Source organism: Miniopterus schreibersii, assembly GCF_964146895.1.
Source record: "Miniopterus schreibersii genome assembly, chromosome: 16".
Classification (NCBI taxonomy): Eukaryota; Metazoa; Chordata; class Mammalia; order Chiroptera; family Miniopteridae; genus Miniopterus; species Miniopterus schreibersii.
The window spans coordinates 9,023,501-9,046,924 of record NC_138116.1 but is presented as its reverse complement, the minus strand read 5'-3'; the positions used below and the strand labels follow the sequence as shown (position 1 = coordinate 9,046,924).

General features: G+C 36.6%; 1 protein-coding gene across 2 annotated transcripts in view; it reads right to left on the bottom strand.

Moving 5' to 3' along the window:
• Positions 1 to 23,424, bottom strand: part of SMURF2 (SMAD specific E3 ubiquitin protein ligase 2) — a 75,393-nt gene that overhangs the window by 19,946 nt on the left and 32,023 nt on the right. Inside the window, exons 2-9 of one of the 2 annotated variants that reach the window (XM_081116179.1) lie at positions 18,475 to 18,513; positions 12,930 to 13,038; positions 9,516 to 9,649; positions 8,366 to 8,431; positions 6,849 to 6,933; positions 6,063 to 6,146; positions 3,748 to 3,950; positions 1,451 to 1,535 (exon numbers count right to left, since the gene is read on the bottom strand). In XM_081116179.1, coding sequence (XP_080972305.1) covers positions 1,451 to 1,535; positions 3,748 to 3,950; positions 6,063 to 6,146; positions 6,849 to 6,933; positions 8,366 to 8,431; positions 9,516 to 9,649; positions 12,930 to 13,038; positions 18,475 to 18,513 — 805 coding nt within the window. Of the gene's footprint in view, positions 1 to 1,450; positions 1,536 to 3,747; positions 3,951 to 6,062; positions 6,147 to 6,848; positions 6,934 to 8,365; positions 8,432 to 9,515; positions 9,650 to 10,293; positions 10,408 to 12,929; positions 13,039 to 18,474; positions 18,514 to 23,424 lie in introns of those variants that run through there. The other variant, XM_081116180.1, reaches the window with a different exon arrangement.

Sequence of the window (23,424 nt, the reverse complement as noted above, 5' to 3'; positions counted from 1 at the left end):
CAACATGAAATGTTAAACCTTTACAGAAACCACGTATTCATTAATGAAAACCTGACATGTTCCTTAGGAATAAGAACATATTACCAACAGTGCTGCCAAAACCTCTCTCTAGTTCATCTTCTGATGCCAGCTTACATACTGTTCTTTCAACAGATAACTCAAGATCTACTTTCTCACTATTGTAAAACATTTATTTTTTAAAAATCACTTTTTCTGCACATTTCCTTCGAATGATTTTAAATTATTTTATTAAAAAGCTCATCGCTGCCTGGCCTGTGTGGCTCAGCAGTTGAGCATCGACCCAGGAACCAAGAGGTCACCAGTTCGATTCCCGGTTAGGGCACATGCCCTGGTTGCAGGCTTGATCCCCAGTGGAGGGCATGTAGGAGGCAGTCGATCAATGATGTTTCTCTTTCGCTGATGTTTCTATCTCTCTATATCCCCTCCCTTCCTCTCTCTCTAAAAACGTCAATTTTAAAAAAAACACCATATTAAAAAGCTCATCAATGACCTTCAATTGGACAAACAGAATTCCTAACACTTCTTTTCATAACTTACATAATAAAAGTCTTGTTGCTAAAAGTTAGGCCCATAGATTTTTGTCAGTGAGCCTATTAATAAAACAAAAATTTCCTCCCCATTACTTTTTTAAAACAGCTTATATTACACCAAGACACAGAAATGGCAATCTTGATGCAAAGTTAGTGATAGCACATTTCTTTGGTTGCCACCCTCGAAAGATTCTAATTAAGCTCTATGACAAAGTAAAAGCTTTTTATTATTTTGCTTTATTTATAAATAAAGAGAAAGTATCAAAGCAATCCAAGATCAGCTAGTCACATCTGGTTTTGATTCAAATACATGAATCTTGACAAGTAGAGCTCTGAGTATAAGCTTAGGCAAAAAAAGACCTCAAGTAAATGCACTTAACAATACTGGGTAGTTCAAATGCATGAGCTTTGGCATTTAATAAAAATTTAATTTAATTAGGTTACTTCTTTTCTATATTAAAATGAAACTTTATTAAGGGGCACATAAAAGAACACTGAAAACACTCATATAAGGTTAAAATAAAGAAACCTTTTTTTAAAAAGCGTAACCAGAAATAAAAATATCAATTTGCTAGCCTTTAAAAAAGGGTATGTATGTTTTTTGTAAGGTTTTGTATTTTTTTTCCCCAAGGTTAATTTTCAAACTCCTAAAAGACTCATGTTTTTGTGCAGATTTTTTTAAACGGAAGAGTGGGGAGGGATGGGGGGGCATTAGGGCACTGGGGTAGGATTAGAGAGAGGTAGGTAGGACTTTTTATTAAACGTCAAACTGAAATGAGTATTAGAAAGAGCCTAACTTTTACATAAGCTATTTTAGGAAGTTAAAGATTAAATAATCAAAGAAATCCTAGGTAAATGGATACTCGGTGGTAGGAAGAGTACTCAGAATGTGGTCTTACCTCGGCACTCTTGGATCATGCCAGGTGCTCACGCCAGTCTGCGTATGTAAAAAATACACCTGACCTTGCTGTGTTGTCCTCTGCTCTGTAAAATTAAGAAACACTGATAATAAAAACATATTCAGAACGTCCAAATATATTATATTAACAAGTAAATGATCCACATTACCAATCTATATTAGAAAAATTTTACTTTACAAATCATTTGTTCTGAACTCAGAATGCATTTTCTCCTGGAAACCACCTTATAAACAGTGGCAAGGGGCCACAGGCCAGCGATCTAAAGCAAACTAGACTTATAATGTGGCGCAAATACTAGCCACGTTGCAATGCAAAATAGAAAACAAGATAGTGACAGTACCAATAACTCAACAAAACAAAAGTGAAGAAACGATCCTTTACTGTCTTGAATGCGGAGCCTGCGGGGAACAAGAGCAGGCTGGGAGGAGGCGGCTAGCCAACTCTGGGAAGACTGAGGGACTTTCAGGAACTTTAAAGGGTTTGCAGGACGGTAATTTTTTTTATTGTGCCTAATTTTTACCAAAACTTGTTTTGTTTTGTTTTCTTGAGACGTGTATTCTCAAGACTGCATTTGGACTTAAAGAGAAGCAAAAATGACAGAATACAGGGGAGGCACTCTAGTCAGCACCAGGCCAAGATGGGGAATAACTACGCTGGAGGGGGGGGGGCTAAAGAGCAGTGGGCCTGCCCTTGGGAAGCCAGGTGGGGGGTCTGGGAAAGGTTCCTTCCCGGGTGGTTTTCAGTCTTTATTTATGCATGTTTTTAAGCAACAGAACTACTTGTCTTTAAACAAAATCTAAAGAAAAATTCCAACATATAAAATGATAACACTACTGCTAAAATTTATTAGTATAAATTTGTTTATAAACCTATAATTAAGTCAATGAATTTAAACTTTTTAAAATTATAAACATAAAAATGTTTAAAACTGGTTATAGATAACAGCTGCAATAATTTCAGCCTCGGTACCCACTTTACTCCTCTGTTTTGAAGTAAAAAATTTTTACTCCCTATCATACAAATATTATAAAAGTATAACCACCTTCACTCCGAATAGCTTGCCTTATAATCTCAATTAAAGAGAAACGTCAGGAAATACTTTATTCTGAGGTCTGAACATTAATAATAGCAGCTACAATATAATGCTTTCTACACCAGTCACTGTCAGGCGCCTCACATGAAATTACCATTTATTTCTTGCAACAAACCTACATGGTTGGTACTATTATTTTCCCCTTTTTATAGGGGATAAAATCAAAGTTCAGAGAGGTTAAATAATGTGCCCACTATCACACAACTAATATATAGCAAAGCCAGGAAAGAAACTGTCTGCCTGTCTCCCAAGCCCAAGCTGTGCTGTAAGTTCACCTGTGCAGCATAGCACAATGGACAAGTTTGGGCTTTAAAAATTAAGTAAAGATTTAAACTATGTTAAAAAATAAAATTAAAATCTTGCATCTGCAGAAGAGTTTTAAAAATATTCTACAGTAAAAATAAAATACAAGTTTAAAAAATATTCTACAGGAAAAAATACAAGTTAGATCAGGCAATTCCCAATATTGGTCACTAGGTGTCACCAGCAGCCCAGGATAATTTATGGGCAGGCTGTTGAGAGGAAAGGATAGCTGAGTTCATACTATCTACGAGAGTGCTCACAAATCGTGATTTAGAAAGTTCTGTATTCATCTAGAAGATTCATGTCATCTTCCACATGAAACACTACAATTTAGGAAATTATATAAGATTATAATAATTTTATATAAACGGAAATGACTAAATCATTTACAATAATAACTCAGATAACCCAAAATTATAGACAATACAAATATATAAATACTATCGGAAATATGCTTTTAAAATTATTTCTAAAAATGTACTTCTAGAAAATTACATTTCAGGTCTGACTTCAGATTTCCATGATCAATAACAATACCATCTTACCTTTAATACAGTGCCTATTTACAAAGAAGTCTCACATTGTTTCATTTGCTCCTCACAATACTTTTGTGATAAAGAAAGGTATCATTCACTTTATTTCATTATAAAAGAGCAAAAAGGCTGAGGTTAAATGACTAGTCCAAGGTCATACTGTTGGCTAGATAGTCTTCTACCACTTCAAAGACTTTTCAAAGTTGGGAGGTTTTACATTTACTTTTATTTTCATGCAGAATTCCTAAACCCAGATTAATAATTTCTTTAAAAGTTGATTTTCCGGCTTTCTTAGCAAGCTGAAAGCAGTAAACCACACTTTATTTTTCCTCTGCTAGTTGTCATACCATAGCCTTCTGGTAGGTCTGGAGGAGTATGTAAATGTGTCCTGCTCATGTAATTTCTATGTCGCTGTGACCTGACTCTCCTCTCTGCCAGTCTGGGGTCTGAAGATTGTCCACATGTTGCACCATTTGTTCCACTAACTGGAGTGTTCTCATCAACAAAGCAGCTAAGAGGTCTGCCAGGACTAGAATATTCAGATGCCGGTCTATTGAAAAGTAACAGGGAGAAAAAGTTACTCAGTTAAGATATCAAAAGTAGAGCTCTCTAAACAATGCATGTACCGCAGTAACAACCACTTAGAGGGAAATGGAATGACTAATACAAATATAATGATTTCAAAAACTCTGAATAAAAGCCTGAAGCCTCTAAGCACCAATGAAACTCAAGTGATCAGCAGAATGTCAATTAATGTCTTTAAATCATTCAGTACTGATTTTAATTACATTTTATATGAAGTCCACATGCATTTGTAGGTGTGAGGGCCAGCTCACACAGCACCACTTGACGCAGCTGCAGCCCACCTCTCAGACCTGGTTTCCCACTGCTCTCCCCCTGCTTCTGACACACTCACGTTCTCCCTGTTCCTTGAACTTGCACAGGTTCTGGACAGTAGCTTTTCCTTCCACCTAAAATACTTTTTTCTCCTACTCTTTCTAGGCCAGGCTCTTTTTACCCCCATCATTCAAATCATAGCTTTAGCTTAAATGTGGCCTCCCTCTAAGAGGTCCTTCCTGACATTCGAATCTAAAGCAGTCAGGCAGGCACTTGATAGCACATCACCCCCCTTCCTCGGCACAGCAATTATTTCTGACATTCTAACTTGCATCCGTGTCTTTGGCTGTCTTCCAGCACTAGAATACTTATGGAAGATCAGAGTGCTCAGTTTGTTTCCCAAAACACATATCCCCACACCCAGAATAGTGCTTGGCATAGATGTAAGAGCAGCTCAATGAACACTGAATGAATAAAGGAAAGAGGACAGTTCGTCTCTTCAAAGAGCGTCCAGTCTATTGCAGGTCATCCAAAATACCATGATAATCAGGAGTTAATTTTCAAACTAACATTTACAACACAATCAACTTTAGACATGTGGAAATTAAAGCCAATTTTATCAGTTAAATGAATTAGAAGGAAATGGACTTCACTAAAACACTGACATAAGTACACATCCATTTACAGATACAATAAAAATGGGCTATCTGACATCAATAAAAACCTTGGCAATTTAATACTGGAAATGCAGCTCTCATGCATTTTTTAAAATGGCAGCATAGCTAAGCTTTTCCCAAGAATCACAACAGAGAAAACTTTGTGATCCAACAAGTTAAGCAATTAATCCCTAGTAAATAAAAGTATGTATAGCAAATAAGCAGCATTTGATAGGTTCTAAGTCTGGTGCCAGCCAGTCCCGCTCAGAAAAAAAGGGCGTGGGGGCAAAACAAACACAGTACAGGTAGCAATAAACTTTGTTCTTACTTTTTTTTTCTTTTTTATTGAACTTTGTTCTTACTTTTTAAAAAAATGAAAAAATATCCAGCCACTTATCTTATTCACTTTGTTACTCATAAAGCACTTCCTTGGAGTTTCCAAAAATTATCTTGCATCCCTATGTCTTTACACATTAAGCTCCATGAAGGTCTCTCCACCCTATTTAGTGTCACAGACCAACTGCTGAGCACAGTGCCTGACACACAGCCACTGGTGCACTGAACGATGACTGTGAGCACTATTACCCGGAACACTTCTCACCACCTTCCCCTTACCTGGCTAAACCCTAACATTCTTCAGGATTTAATTCAGAGATCCCGCTCCTTCAGAGTTTTCCTCGGCGTGTTCTGCCATCCCCTTGCCCCCCACTCTAAGTCAGGTGCCCCGCCACATGGTCTCAGAGCATCTGGTTCTTATCCTGATCACAGACCCTGCTGGACGCAATATAACATAATCATCCCCCTACGCAACCGAATAAATGCAGATCCTGTATATGTATTTTGTTACAGCCATTCAATAATGGACTCAAAGAAAAAATTTAGGAGTCCAAAAAATAAGATGACTTCTCAATTTATTCATTTAACTCATTTAATAAATATTTATTGAGTATCTTCACAGGCCCTGCAGCTATAATAACAGAATGACCTGCTAAACAATCCTTATTGAAAATGACCTTTTAAAAATAATAATGGCACTTGCTATAAGATCTACTGATCTAGAGCAGTATAAACCAAGACGGGAAATCTGATTAAACAGATAAACAGAAACGAACGATTTCAGGAAGGTGAAGAGCACAGACCACAGGAAGATACTTGTAGTATGTTCTTACCGTGTTGGGCGTTCCCACTGCGTAGTTCTTGTTATGTGGTTTAGGTACTGGATTCTTCCAGAGGCAGTTCTCCTTTCTTCCCAGCTTAAGTAAAAATATTGAGGAATAAGGTATGACTAGGAAGTTGGATACAAAATGTTTGCAGTGTAATAACCAAGTCAGAAAGAGATTTGTATGAATCAAGAACCACAAACTGAAAGATCAATCCACAGACTAAAGGAATTTTTTCAACTTATTTTTAAAATGTACACTTATCTTCTGGAATTCTAAAGCTCCTAAAATATTTACACTGAGGTGTGATTAATATTTTCCATCAGCCAAACTCTAAGAATTTTCCAATAATGTCAATAATACTCAATTAAATTACATGTATGCTCCATAAATATTACTATGTAATTATAATTACTATTACACAGATTCTCTATCCCATCCCTCTAAACAGGGCAATGTCTCAGATTCAGTACTTATACACCCAGTTTTGAGTAATTTAATCAAACAAAAAAATATTTTTCTTCTGAATATATAATAGTTACAGGAGAGTTCTTTTTGTCAAGAAATCTGACTTGCCTCCTAGTCAAAACTCTTAAAAACCAAATTTAACATCTAATTCATGGCTTATTTTATAAATTTATAACAAGATCCCTTACTAATTTTCCAAGTACAAGGAAAACCTAGATTCTAGAATTGATCATCAAATTTTTAAAGTTACGTATACAATAAGCACCAACTTCTTTTTTATTATTTTAAGGATGTTACCTACATAGTTCTCTAATAATCTCAGCTTACCCATCTGGTAAATCGTTATCAAACAAGCGACTGCAGTCCACAACTTGTCCTCCTGTGCCTATCCGGTCTCTGGACTGAAGACTTACTATTAAACAACAAAAACATTACTGAGAGTCATAGATGAGAAAGAACTGTCACAATTTAAAATACGTATCTTTAAAAGACATCTGGCTTAGGTTATTTCAATATTTTAGAATGAACTCTTTAGTTTCTACTAAATTCTGTAATTTCTTTTTCCATGAGATTTTTTCCCTTTAGTAGTGATATTAGAATTTTAAGGCTTCCTACACTTTATCATGTTCATGGAGAAGAGTCTAATTACATGTTTCCATCATAGTGGGCAATGCAAGGCTACTATTGCACTTAAGATGAGGCATAACACATGAAAAGCTTTATTCATGTACAGAAGAATTAATCTCAGTTTAATACCTCACTCATCTTTTAAAAAAATACACTAGATGCCGGCATAGGGCAATACTTGAATTCCATGAGTTAAAACAGTACGTCATCAGCCAGGGTGGTATAAAACTACACTGTATAAACTTGGCAGCGAGAAATGTGAACTCTAAACCAGGCTATAGCGGCTAGTTTAGCACTGTGACCTTGAAGAAAATCAGGCTATAGTCCCAATCTGAATGAGGAGGAAGTTTGGCTAAATAATATGCCTCAAGTCCTTGCTGCTCTATTATTCTCTATTTGTATTTTTGGCAACTCTCTCAAAAGACAGAAGGGGTACAGGAAAACTTGACTACAGCCCCACTTCTTAAAGAACACTAAATAAAGTATGACATCTTAAGACCCTTCATTCCAGGAAGGGTCTCAAAATTCTGAAATTTTCCAGCTCTGTAAAAATTGTGAAAAATCAGAAAGTTCAACACATTGTTCCATTTATAGGAGACAACACTATAATACACCTTCTCAGTGAATGTAAATAAAATATTAGTGTTAAAACTGTACTAGAAAACTTTATTAGTTTTTATCAGAAAGGCTAAGAAGTGAAATGCTTACTGCAATACAATCACAGCAGAAACAAGGCATTTCTCACTAGCTTTGTTCAGAATAATAATAAAGATCAAAGCTAAAGGATTTCATGAGCTTCAATGTTTCATCTCCAGAATGCTGTCTTACAAAAGACCTAAGCAATTTTTAGATGGGATTCTGCTTTTAAATAGCCTAATTCTAGCAATATATAAAATGAGTCATAAAAAAACTATGTTGTTAATCAGAGCACTGCTCATAATACTAGAACATCAGAAACAACCTAAATGTTCAACAATAGGACTGGTTAAATTAATTATTTGCCCACCACAAACTACCAAACAAAATTTTAAAATGCTACAGAAATGTATCCATGTGCCCTGACTGGGAGTAGAACCTGAGACCTTCCAGTGCACAGGACAATGCTCCAACCAACTGAGCCACATCCACCAGGGCTATACTTTGATTTAAAAGATATTTAGAGTTTAGGTCAGCTTGAATGAAGCCAAAATTCACGTAACTTTAAGTTCCACACTTACCTACTATCTGTCCTCTAACTGTATCATTGTCATTTGGCCCAAGTTTGCAGAGATCCAACCTCTGATCTATTTCAAATCAACAACAAAAAGCAATTAAAAAAGAGGCTGGTATCAGAGATTCTAACATCTATTGAGCAATAGTAAATTTCCACAATCCGCTGGAAATCAGGCCTATCATTTAAAAAAGTAATCATGTTTTAATGACAAATGGTTTAAATTTTCTGACTGTATGTATAATTAATATAAATGTCTCAACAAAAGTTTTGATAAATTCATATTTCAAAAACCATGAGACACTGGTGTGATACTGCCAACATGCAGTTCCTTTCCAAAGATTTCAGACGACTTCAGTCTGTGTCTTGGCTCCCACTTAAATACTTGTTGTTCTTGAGCAATTTATCCCTGAGTCTTGATTTTCTCGTGCATAGCAGCAGTACCTACTTCATATTTTCTAAGGATTAAATCAGATAATTATGAAAAGTTCTCAGCAAAGTACCTGGCACATACATGTTTAATAAATGTTAGTTGCCGTTTGTTTTTTTTCTCTAACCATTTCAAAGATCCCCACCACCACACACAGTAAGAATTAATAAGCAGCCAAGTAAAAACTAGAAGATAAGGGTTTGAGCCAGTTCTGCTACCAGCTCATTTAGGGGCAACTCATTCTTTCATGCCTCATCTACCATGTTTACCTTTCTGTAACTTTTAATTTTTTCAATTTTATATATCATTTTTATTCACTAATAATTCCCCTTTAACTGCCACCTTAAATACTCCAATCACCTAAATAAAACTCACTTTATCTCACAAATCCACCAAAACCAGAGAAGGATGCTAAGAAATAAAAAACACATCTATACCCTGACACCTCTCTTTTTATTCTCTGGGTAGCAATCACTCCTGAACCCTTACGTATTCACTGAAAACCTAGCACCAGCTCTGATTCAGTTCCAGGATTCACATATCTAAAATGTTTCATTGTGGTTTTTTTAAGTCAATCAAATATATTTAGACCAGGAATTTTTACCAGTGTTTCAAACATACACAGGAAGTTAAGTTTTTAGACCCCTCACTCCTCCCCAAAACATGTATATATGTGTACATGTTTATGTATATATGTAAATTTTTTAAAGTACTGGTATCTACTCACAACCAGTGTCTTTGAGGCGATTGATGGCATTGGAAAGAAGACGGACACAACCAAGAAATCCAGCACCTTGTTTTTTATGGATCTTCTTGTGATTCCATACACTGATCGTAACTGAATCAGACTTTCCAATATACCTAAAAACACAAAATGACTGCATGAGTAACTTGGCAATTACAAGTAGTTAGTATAAAATTTTTCTTTTGCTTTTGTAGTCTAGAGTCACAAATGTTTCAGAGTATGGATAGGTAATGTAAAACATGTTTTGAGTTCAATCAATTCACAGGATTGAATTTAATTTTTTTTTAAAAACTTAAGAGTAAAATCAAAAAAGAACTGGTTTTTTAATTGATTTTTAGAGAGAAGGGAAAGAGAGAGAGAGAAAAGAACAATGATCAGTTGCCTTCTGTATAAGTCCTGACTGGGGATTGAACCTGAGACCTGGGTATGCGCCCTGACTGAGAATCGAAAGGGACGACATTCCAACCAACTGAGCCACACTTGCCAGGGCTAAAAAGAATTTTTAATATATCCTTTATCACATCTGCCACTCTCAGGCTGAGTAACAATTTTTGTTAGTGAAAAAAACTAATTTGGTAGCTGGATTTAAACAACACCTTGGGAGTGTATAGTTCTTTCTTTCCAAGAACAAAAATCTTACAGGAGCTTTTACCAGTCACATTTTAAATACATTTCAATGATACGAACTACAACTTCAGATTGTACTCCGTTCATTTTCAAGGGGCATTGTCAAGGCTGACAGACCAAAAATCTGACATACCTGTTATGTTTTAAAATGCTGCAGAACAAAAGCTGACTGTAACGCTTTTCCCCTGCTTCTTTCCTGTATGCAGGCCTTGAGCGAGCAGGACTCTTGCAGATTTCACTTCACTGCCTGCAGACAAGCAGAGCAGGGAAAAGCGTTACTACACTTGTCTGTGCATATACCTGCAAGTATGTGAAAGCTCCACCACAGCCAATTGTTCACATGGTGTCATCCCATGCAGAAATATAATAAGATAACATCATTCTATCAGCAGAACCCTAACTATATTTTAATCTACGAGGTCAAATTTTTGGTCCAACAACCTTGACCTTAATGTGTAATTCAATAAAGCAGCAAATTCAGAAAAATTCACCTAGTATGTTAAAAAACCTAAACCATTAAGTGAGGACTAAAACTTTTACATGAGGAACATGGAAGCCACACTTGTGCTCCTGGATCCAGCTATATTTAAAGCATAACACCCCCCACCCCAGGACTTTTAATTATGCAAGCTACTACATCCCCTTTTTTAAATTATGCCAATTTGAATTTCATGTCTGTTGCCTGCAAATAAAAAATCTGAACTAAAATATCATTCAGAATGAATGTACTAATTTTCAAATAGACTAACAGACCTAACATGGCAGGTATCTACTACAGAAGATGTCGAAATTCTAGAACCAGAATCATGCATTAAAATAGCTAAACACCCCAAACTAAACATTTTTTAAATGGGGAGCTGATTTACAGGTATGCTAAATATTGATTCCCTCAGGTCTTAGAGCAGCCCACCATGGCTAAAGTATTCTGTCTGGAGGCTAGATGTCAAGACCCATGGAGATCTTGAGACTATACATTGCAAATAGGGAAGCCTCTGCCAGTCTGTATCCCTGAGTGACTGACAGTGACTCACCTCCCTGCCAAATGGACTTTACAAACAAAATACACTTCTATTGTATTAAGCAATGAAAATGTGGTGTTGCCTATTATATCAGTTAGCCTGCTCTAACCAATACAGGGGACAAATCATAAAGGGCCATGTCAGCCATGGTATGAACTATGGCTCTTACTCCAAGCAAGACAGAAAGGGGATCTGGAACAGAGAGTAACAAGCTTTGAGATATGTTCTAACAGGATCACTCCAGTTGCGATGTTGAGAAAGACTATAGCAGCAAGGCTAGAAAAGCAAGGAGCCTAAGGTAGGGGTGAGCAAACCATAGCCTGCGAGCCAAAGCCAGAAGAACACAGCATATAGTAGGATTTCTCTTTTTTCCCCCAAGGATAAAAAAAATCTTTAGGTTTTAAGGCCATATTAAAAATATTTAGAATATCGTCTTCTCTCCATTCGCAGTACCACTTTTTCAACAAAGTCATCGTTTTCTACTTGCTGGATTCCCCTATAGTAGTGGACATAGTCCCCTTGTCATTCTTGCCCCCTCTAAGCTCTTCTCCATATTATAGCCGACATGTTCATTCTCGGATATATACCTGATGAAAGCATTTCCCCACCAAGCACCCTTTCACTGTTCCCACTGCTTTCAGGAGTGTTCAGAGATACGAATAAGCTTTCAAGGACCTTCAGGAGCCGGCTTCTGCCTGCCTCTCGGGGCTTGTCCTTCCCACGCACCCCTTGGTGTATGTGAGCTCACCGGTGCCGTCTCTCTAAGCTGTTTTCAGAGCCATGTGCTCCTTCACCGCTGGGTCCTCACACAGAATGCTTTTGTTCAGGGCCTGCCCTCCTTTTCCCTTTTCAAGTTAACTCCTAATTAAGTTCTGAGCCTAAATGCCACCTTTTTAGGAAGCTTTCCCCAACTCCTAAATCCATGTGAAGAAGTTCTGTGTATTTCCACAGCACCCTATTCTCCCCCATATTGTCATCACACTGTTTATCGTCTCCTATTCACTTGTCTTTATACACCACCTGGCTGTGAGGTTGGAGGACTATGTCTTGTTGACTGTTGTAGCTGGGTCTCTGGCTGAATTTAAATCTGATTGAAGCTAAAAAGAAATGGCTTAAAACAATCAGATTAAGAACTCTAAAGCTTGGTCAAGCTGCATAGAGAGTAGCTTAGTATAGCTGTGCTTTCAAAATCCCCAAAGGTCAAATCAACTAATACAAATTTTGTGACCTAAAATAACGTATTTACTAAAACCATCTAACATTTGAGAATTACACGCCAGGTACTAGTCTAAGCACTTTACATGTATTATCTCACTTAATCTTCCTATCAGTCCTCTAATGGCATTACTGTCTATTTCTACGATTAAAGTAAAATTTAAAGGAAAGAAACACTCCATAAAGAAGCAAAAAAAAATGCCTATAAGTACACCCCAATTACAATGTCTGGTTTTATACTTTTAATTGGCCAAAAATGAATTAATACCTTCATTTAATTACTAGAAGTGGGGGGAGGGAACAGCTCCATACTGTGTATACATTTTGTTCTTCACAGGGTCATTCTGAAGGGTATCTCATCTTCCAAAACCAGCTATAAATTAACCGAAATACCTTCTCAGTAGGTTTTGTATCCCTCTGTCAAGACCAAATTATACCACAGATCAAACTCTGATCTTTTTCAGTGATTCTTTTCAAAGACTGTATCAAATTACACTGATGCTATGTTTCATTTCAGTTAATCATTTAAACCTACAGGTCATAATGCTGATTCCACTTTGGATCGAGTGTATTCTTCACAGTATCTGTAGAATGGCATTGTCCAGATCCATCAACTACAACCTTAGCAAATGGGTCCGGAAGTCCTGTGAAAAAAGGGGAAGAGTTTTTAATTAAAAAATATTTGGCACGCAAGGTAGAAGAATTAATTATATAAAGATGATTATTTGCTACAAAGATTACCTCATTCTTTATAAAAGTTTAACATTTAGCTATAAAAGTGGTCCATTTAAAAAATTAACATTTAAGATTAAAGTTAATTCTACATTACATACCAGAATACATTTATCTCAAAACCTTCTCAGCTTTAAACTACGGAAGTCTAGAGGTTACCTCAAATGTGGAAGTTTTTGCCCGGCCGGGCGTGGCCCAGCAGTTGAGCGTCAACCTAGGATTCAGGCGATCGGGCTCGATCCCCAATCGGGGGCATGCAGGAGGCAGCCAATCAATGACTCTCTCATCACTGATGTTTCTCTCTCTCTCCCCCTCCTTTCCTCTCTCTGAAATCAATAAAGATATATTTGGGGGGGGGAAATGTGAAAGTTTTTATAGGCCTTTACCTTTGACCTCAGAAAGGAGAATGCTTAAAACACTCCTGGCTCTTGGAGCTTTTCCAAGGTCTCCTTTAGTAGCTTATTTAAAGAAAGAGCTTACTAAAGCTTTTCATACAGGAACGTGGGCTACAATAAATTAAGTTAGCCAAGAAGTTTTACTAAATAACTTCCATGAGTGTGAGAAATTAAAACAAAAAAATCTAATACCCTGCCTTAAAAGAGCTTAGTATCTAACTGGGGAAATAAGAATGCCATACACATACACACATGAACCTAAGAATAAATCAGTGTTTGACTGTACTGATCTGTAATACTCTGAATGCTATATATATATATAAAATCTCTTAATCCTCACAATAACCCTAAGAAGTAAATAATACTATTATCTCTATTTTATTTACGAGGAAACTGAATCACAAAGGGTAATTAGTCCAAGGTCACAGTAGTAAGTGGCAGAGCCAGGGTCTAAAGTTTAGATTCTAAGCCCAAGCACACACAGTCTGGTTCCTGAGTTCATGCTTTAACCACTACACTGTATTATACCTCTCTTTTACTATGCCATTCAGCAGCTTGTACAAGCTCAGGAAAGAGAACAGTTTGAGTCTGAACAGTAAAACAAGGGTTTTTTTCTTTCTTCTTGAGGAGATGGCTCTCATCTGGCTTTAAAGAATAAGTAGGAAAGCACCAAGAAGAGTGTGACAGTATTTGAAGGGCTTACAGGAGCCTAACCAAAGGGTTGGTGCTAAGGTGTGAAAATAAATGGGTTGGAGAGATAAGACTGATCCTGAGAGAGGCTTAGAAGGCAGAGAATCCAAACTTTGGGTTCCTGAGCACGGCTGCAGATATGGTTTCATGTTTTTCTATTAGTGGTGTTCAGGATGGACTGAGGGAAGAAAATACCAGAGGTACAAAGGCCATCTGTGAATCTGCTGTAAGCTTCACACAGCAGCATAAAGAACAGTAGGATGAGCAGACCCTGAACGAGGGAAGTCACACAGAAAGGAAAAGGAAGTGACAGTGAAGAAAGCTGCTCTCAAAGATATAATATGAATTTATAAGAAACTAATGTCAAAACTGACACTACATTTTTCGGCCCAAACAACACTTAAAATAGTGGCCCTTTTGACCAAAAACTGATAGGAGAATGTAGAACTAAATAAAACATTAAAAAGACTAAAAAGACCATTTAGATGTGAGACATATTGGGACAGTATAGATCTCCTATGGACAGCTGAAAATGCCATAACAAAATGTTGTAAGTGTTGATAACTGGAGAAACTTTGCACCTTGACATCTATGCTGATTTCTTTTTAAAGTCAAAATACTAACATGCCAATATTCAAGGCCAGACAGAAATCACCTAGCCAGTTCCAATTCTATGATTCTGTGATCTGCAACTTCAAAAAAAATAAGACCAAATCTAAGAGTGTTAAGTACTTAAGAAGAAACTTGGTAAATTAGGGTATCAACCAATTTACTGTATTGTTCTTGAAGTTTACTGCTATTCATATAATTTCCATAATACCTAACAATTTGTAAATGTGTTTAATGGAAGAATACTTGTCCCTCTACCTTCACTAACATAGGTCTACCTTGTTCTTTTGATTCTACAATATAAGCAAATAAACATATAAATGTATGATTGTAAGCAAAAACAAAAAAGTCACATTGCTAGCTTTCTCTATGGATGTTGTTCAACTAGTTAAAGAATTAAGGATTAAGAAAAAAAACTTTTTCTACACAAAAACACTAGGTGTGGCATCTGTATAACCCAAAGACACAGAGGGCACTGAGGTGATGGCCTGAGGGAAGGGGGTGAGCTGGGTGGAGGTGGGCAAAGGTGGGGAGAGGAGTGGGGACATCTATAATAGTGTCAAAAATAAAAATAAAGTTAAAAAAAATATGAGTACCACCTTCCTATGTCTCTCTTCTGTTAACACAAAATACAGCTCTCTACCCTAACCAAAAAATACCTAAGTTTCAACTTACCTGATTATATTATTCTTCAAAAATTTAACTTGAGAGCCAAGTTACTCTAATGTGGGCAAAAACTATCAAGTATGCTGAAGTTAGTGAGACCTCTAGTGGTAAATATAAAGTGGATAAAGGATTTTCTGTGTTTTTAAAAATTTCTCAATTCTCCCCATCATTACTGAATCATATAAAATAGCTAAAGCTCAAGAATTTTCTTACTACACAAATGCACTTAATGAGCTGAAAATAATAATGAAATAAAAATTTCAACTTAAAAGTAAGTTACTTACTAGGGAAAAGAAAGCTTTGTTTTTGATTGGGGGAGGAAAATAAACATTCAGCTAACCAATCTTGGTTCTGAGCAACTTCAATATGGCCCCTATACAACATCCTAAGAGAGTATGTTACACACAAATCCTTTATTTTAATGTTGCATGAAAGAAAAAAAATAATTTGATACTAATGACAATATTCTTTTAAAAACATCATAATGGATAAATGGATAAAGTTAATGGTCAAATCTAGATGTATATTCATTGTAAAATTCTTTAAATGTTCCTATATGTTTGAAAATTTTGCTGCAAAAATTTGGGAGGAAGAAGGAAGTACCTATTTTAAAAAGCCAATAAGCTTATAAACAGTTCTAAAAGAAATGACTGAGGAAAACGTTTTCAACAAGGGTAGATACCCTAAAATAAATAGTATTATCTCAAATTACAAATTACTCTACAAAAGACCACGCATGGCAGTACATTTTATTCCTATAAAATGAATAGTTAAAACAGAAATATATATATATATATATTTCATCAGCTTATAGTCCTGCTCCATATTAAAATTTACTTTTCTCATTCAACATGATTTAAACTGAGTAACAAGCAAAAACTTAAGTATATTTCAGTATCAATGATAATTACATCTTATCAATAAACACAAATTCTCACTCAAACTTAAGAGATTTAGGAACTATTATTTCTTTGTCTGAAATTAATGTGAGCAACTCTCAACTTATGAAGAGAGGAAAAATAAAGGTAAATCCACCACAGCAGGAGAACCTTCACCAGTGTGACCTGAGAGGGCCGCTCCCGGCCAAGTCCCTTCTGAAGACCTTGGGACGGGCTTTCCTGTTTCCCATTCCAGGGCCATCGAGTGTTTCTTCCACTCTGGGTTTTAAAGATAATCACACAGTTTCCCTTAACTTTTTTATCCCTAAAGCAAGCTCGCAGCTCTTAAGAATTTTTATCAATTTTTACTGCTTACACCAATAAAATGGGAGAGTTTCCTTCTTTTTCTTTTCTTTTCTTTTTCACATACAACCTAAGGACAGATAAAGATCATCTGAGTGATAACCATCACCTCTCGGAGGTTTCCAAAGGACTAAAGAAAGATCTGTCTAGATTTCCTAGGAAAACTGAGACACAGCTATTTGGGTATTTTACTGAAGAAGCTGTGTCTTGGGACCCGGAGGAAGGAAAAGAATTTGGGGAGGAAGGCCAGGAGACAAAACTGAAGGTTTTATCTTTAAAACCAGAGCAGATGGCTTGGACGGTACAGAAGCAGTTGTAAGAGTGTGCAGTCCTCACTTCCCATCCTTTGCTCCTGTCACCTGCCTATCTGATCCTATTTGCCACTTTGCCGTCCTACTAGGATAAATCCTACCTCAGATCAGTCTTAAGAAGGGTACACAGTGGTTATTAGGTTATTAGGGACAGGGGTGAGGTGGGTACTTTAGCATCAGCCTGTGAAAACAGTATTAATTGGTGGCAGCCCAGCGAAAGACCACTGGGTACAAAAATTGGGGTAGAGGGTACATGGTACATCAGCTGGTTATATCTTTCTTCTTAACTATGTCCTAAAGCACAGATACCATAAAACTTTTTAATTATATAGTTTTATAAGATGTTATTTTATAAACTTTAATTCAGGTTCTACTCTAGGAAGACTTGGAAGTAATAAAATTTCAAGTGGAATGAATTAAGTATGATTTTAAAATCTATCAAGAGCCTATTATTTATTTTAACCAAACCCTTGAGCATTATCTAATGTCATATTAAATTAGCACTTGCAGGTAGTTTTTGCTCACTAGTAGGACCTGAATTTAAAAAGCTAATCTTTATGTCTAACTTCAAATACTTTACATATAAAATTTTGTTGGCTTAAGAGGTTTTTTTCTGCCCAGCCAGGCATGGCTCAGTGGCTGAGCATTGACTTAGGATCCAGGAGATCGAGGTTCGATTCCCAGTCAGGGCACATGCCTGGGTTGCGGGCTACAGCCAATCAATGACTCTCTCATCACTGATGTTTCTCTCTCTCTTTTCCTCTCTCTGAAATCAATAAAGACATATTTTTTTTAAAAAAGCTTTTTTACTAAAAATTTTATCATTTTTTACTCAATAAATTAAAGCTATTAACATTCCTCCTCCACAAAACTTAATCCTAAATAAAGCCACAAAAAAAGTTTCATAACAGATTGGCAAAGAGACTGCAAACATGGGAACCAAATGTCCAACGGAGTGTGAGACTAAAGAGCATCCACAATCAAATGTGGCAGACTTTTCTTTCCTACAGTCTGGAAATTCCAAACAAGCTGAATGACCTCTCTGCTTTCCAAGGAATCCTGAATGCATGGGTACAATGTCCTGTAAAGCGTTAGGAAAAAAGTGTTTACAAAATAATCTCAAACATTTTCTAGAAATCTAGTAGCATGACACTTTCAATATACATTACACACATCTGCATATACACACCAGCGCGCACGCACACATACACACTTCACACAAATATGTGGGAGGGGTGGGCAAAGGGAAGGGGGTTAAGGCTTAAAAGCACAAAATCCTCTTTTAAAAAAAGCAATGCAAAAGGCTCTGAACCAAAGCATTCATAAAACAACACTGAGTATATTTCTGAATAGAGAAACCCCTAAACCAGACAATTCTGAAAATGCTGTCCAAAAAATTCACACACAACATACAAGATTTAAAGTTATTTACTTACGGAAAAAATCCTTTTTCACCAAGTTTTTTGCACAGAGTACTGTAAAGGAAACAAAAAATACATGGGAAAAATTAAAATAAAATGGTAAGACTGCATTTTTAAACACTGAAAACACCACTGAATAAACACTGACTACAGCAAGCTATGAAATATGATCACAAATGTCCATTAAAGTCTAGCAAAAGACAGCTGAACTAGTGGCTGCAACCTTAGCAACGATCACCAGTAACAGCTGAGGACAAGTAAGTTTATAAATCTGCTATTCTAATAAGGACCCAATCCCTATCTTCCAACAAGATCTGTACTCAGGGTAGCTTGGGGGCAAGAAGAAAATAGTTCTAAGAAGGAAATATGTAAATTCAGGTTTATGTATGTTTTAGGGATAAAACAATTTTATACTGAAGAGAATCATAAATAAGATAAAGCTTTCTTGATACAGATTTTTTTAAACAGCGTTCTATTATTTACTCTGCATCTAAATGCCACAGAAACTTTACAGGAGAGATAAATTAATTACCTTCTAAATCAGCTCAACGACAAGACAGATCTATATCTTCCAAAAATTAAAAGTTAATACCCTGAACTAAATATCCCAAATCTACATTCTCTGGATTACCTTGCATTAAATTGTACTTATGTGGTGATGGATGCACAACCTTGTGAATGTATTAAAACCACTGAATTGCAGCCCTGGCCTGGCAGCTCAGACATTTGGAGCATCGTCCCATATACCAAAAGGTTTCAGGTTCAATTCCCAGTCAGGGCACATACCTAGGTCGTGGGTTGGATCCCCAGTTGGGGCATATACAGGATGCAACTGATCAATATTTCTCTCTCTCTCTCTAAAAATCAATTTTTTTAAAAAACATTGAATTGCACTGTAAAGGGGTGAATTTTATAGGGTGTGAATTATATTTCAATTAAAATATTACTGCTTATACAGAGCCATAAACTTCATTTCTTTAATTCAAGCTCAATACAAGTGCAGGAAGAACATCAATTTCCATGTATTTATAGTTTAATTTATAAAATATCTATAAAAGTAATGTTTGATTAATTCTACCCACTTCTACTCACAATTTAAATGTTCTGTTCAATTAGTTACAATTACTGGAAGTTTGGTGTGTAAAAATTCATTTAACATTATAAACTTTGGGAATATGTCTAAATATAACTAATCACTTTTAAAGCTCAAAAGTCATTTTGAAGACAGATGTCATTAGTAAATGAATAATATTATCAAGTAGGCACAAGATACTGATTTATTATTCAAAATCTCTTAGAAATAGTTTTGCTTTTCAAGTCATAAAACCTCAATCATGAAAACGAAGGCCATAACTAAGAGTGCCAAGTCACCGACCTGATTTAGAAGCACTCCGGCCTAAACTTCCATCATCATCATATAAACTGAAGAAGAGTACTCAGGATCCATATACACACAATACATATACACACACACATGAATTAGTCTTCAGTATTAGAAGTGGTCCTAGTTCAAAAAATGAGAGGATTTCACATCCTACTTCGGCGAAACAGAAAACATATGCAAATTCTCCCAGCATCTTGTCGCTAAACATGCAAGTTTACAGTTTGGCACTCATTCTTTTTCCGCCCTCCCACTTACCATGCCCACTCTGCTCTCTGCCTGCCGCTACCCGTCGGCCTGTGCTGTGGGTCTCATGCCCAATGCACCGCTTTCACAGGGGCCTGTCTCCCTCTCCTCTACTGAACAGCCTCATCTGCACTTAAACGTACTCAAGCCTCACCCATGCCTCCTACCTCCAGCCACCATCCAACCTCTCCTCCTCCATAAGGAAACTACTTGAAAGAACTGTCTACTTGGTGACTCCCCTTCTTTGCCTCCCATTGTATATGGCTTCCTCTCTCACCACTGTCCCTACACTGCTTCTCCAAAGCCCTGGGAACCTAATAACTAAATCCATCCAATGGACACTTCATTCTTTATCACATCTGACCCCTGAGGGGCATTTGCCTCTACTGACTACACCCTCTTCTGGAACCTCTCTCTTCTTTTGGTTTCTGTTTAACCCCACATCCACCTGGTTTTACACCAGGCATGAAACTCATTCTGTCTTTCTTGCCAGATCTTTTCTCCTATGCTCCACCCATGAAAGTTGAGGTTCTTCATGGTTTTGCCTAGGCCCTCTTCTTTTACTCTATAACCTGAGGAACCCAGATGTCCATCTTTGTAAACCATAGAATTATTTGTAAACTGTTATATGTATGTGTAAGAACTCACATTTTTTCTGGGAGAAAGTTCAGTTTAATAGATTGACAAGGATCTTCCCTCTCAAAATATACATCTGGAGAGCCATTTTTCCATACACTCTCTCTGGTCTCTACCATTTTGATGACACCTAAATCTAAAAACCCAACCCTTTGCTCTCACCTGAATTCCAGGTCCACACAAGCAAACTAAATATAACCTCCCAAAATAAAATCCCCATCTTCTCTCTCCCCCAAATTCCTCCAATCTACTTTCTTTCAATAAATAGCCCTTCTTGCCACTCCACTGCCTCAGACAGAAACCTCCATAGTAGCCTCCACTACTCCTCCCTCTCCCCACTTCCCGGCAATTACCAGTTCTAATCAATATCCTTCATCTGGCTATTTCTATTATCAGTGCCACCACCCTAGCCCAGGCACCATCAACTACTGTCTAGATCATTACAACAGCCTCCCAATCAGTCCCCTGCCTCAAGCCTCAATCTCCTCCAATCAGTTCTCCACACTGGACCCAAAGTGATCTTTCTAAAAATATGATTAATCCTTCCATCCATTTACCCTCCTTCTAGTAACATTCCAAAGGTCCTGAAAGCATTCCTTAAAACTATCCTTCCACCTGTGCTCGGTATCTCATACCCAACCTACCACTTTCTCAGGGAACATGTCCCTGTCTCCTCTACTGACCTCTATCCTTAAAACACTCCCAAAGTCTTCAGGCCCAAACTTCACATTGGTTTACAACGCCCTTCTGGCCCTGGCTCATGCTTACCCATACCTCTGACCTCATTTTTCATCACCATCTCTCCCCTCCAAGCCCCCAAGTTCAAGATCCAGTCATACTTTCACTTTCTTAAAGTATGCCATCTTTTACCCACAACCTTCAGGGGCCTGAAACATTTTTCTCAGGCTTCACCTTCTCATCTTTTAGGCCTTAAAAGGGAAGGAAGCCTTTGAGAACATGTTTCTCTCAACTCTCCACCCACTTCTATTTTCACAGGAGACCATTCTCATCACAGGCATTCATCACTTCATCACACTTTATAATAATTGTGTAAGTTTAGAATGTTGCTTATAACTACGGAGGTGGGAAACCCCATACAGCAAAAATCACATCTGCCCCATTTCTTTATATCTCCAGCACCAAGCACACATTGAGTCAGGCATTTGATGGGCACTCAATAAATATTTGTTGAATGAATGAAACACTCTTCAAAATAGTCTAAAATAATTTTATTGAAAGGGGGACTTTTATTCTATATGATGGATAAATTACCAATTCTCAAGTAATCATGATTTTGACTTATGGAATCTTATTTTTATTGTTTCCCTTTATTTAAAACATACTCAGGTCACATTTGACAAATTTTCTTTCAAAAATCACAAATAAGATGTTGCTAATATATGAGTAACTTTCAAAGGGCAATTGAAAAATCAAAAGAACAAAGAACTTTAAAATCAGTTTTAAAGTTTATGAAGAGAAACTGAATTTTAGTAACCCAGAGACTAGGAAAGATAATATCAGGGTCCTACAAGAAGTTCACTTACAGGTTAACTTAAAACATAAAGAAATACCAGGATTGGTCAGATTGCTAACCTTAACACTAGAGATCAAGAGCTCCAGCCAGTTTTTGCTTAAATTATTTTGTACCTGAAAGAAAAAAACTCTCATTTATAAATTTTAAAAGGCAGATTCTCAAACATAATATGAGATGTGGTAATTTATTTGCACAAATAAATTATTTTCACACCTTGGAGGCTTTACTACACTATTCTTTTTCTTGAGAATGTACTCTGGGTACTAGAACACCACACAGTCCATTGCTCTTTCTATCCTCAGTACCAATTATAAGCACTCAGGAAATGCTCAGTGAGTTAAAGAATTTCAATAGGACAAACTATCTGTCACCATAACAAATTCTCAACCAAGGAGGTATATATCAGAATCTCCTGGGGAATGTATGTATTATAATTACATATTATAATATAATTTCATATTTGTAACATAATTTTATATTTATAATTGTATATATTTGTATTTGTAAATTTACCATTTTTTGTAATAGAAACTATAGGAAGTTGAACCAAGACTGGAAATCATGGAGCTAAGGAGGGGTAGCAGTGTGGATGAACTTTCATTTTAGTTTTCTAAATGATTATTACAGGGGAGAGGAAAAAATAATTTTGAGAAACACTGGACTAAGCTACTGGAAGGGACTGGCAGGAGAGAAAACTTGTAAGGTGGATGGGGCCAGAACAAAGGCTAGGGAGTGTAGAATTTCTCCTAGACAGTTATCAATATTTCAATAACTTTAATGTTTAGTAAGCTTTCTACCAAAGTAACATATACAGAAAGGTGCAAAAATCCTAAGTATATAATTCAATAAATTTTCACTAATTTTTGTACTAAAACAAAACATTAAACTGGAATCTAGATATTTATTTAGCAATCATGTGTCAATTTGATTAATGCTAACTACAAAATGTGGCATTACACCAGCACAACGCCATTACTCCAGAATCCATTAGAAACCATGTCTCACATGGCCTGTAGATTTGCACTAGATTAACCTTACTAGACTGCTTTGATCATGTACCTTTCTCAAATTCCTTCAAAGCATTTTTCATTCTTAAGTTTACATTCCCAAAACCTAGCCTGTTCTAGCTATTCTATTCACCCCTTCTGCAGATAGATGGTTTGAAATA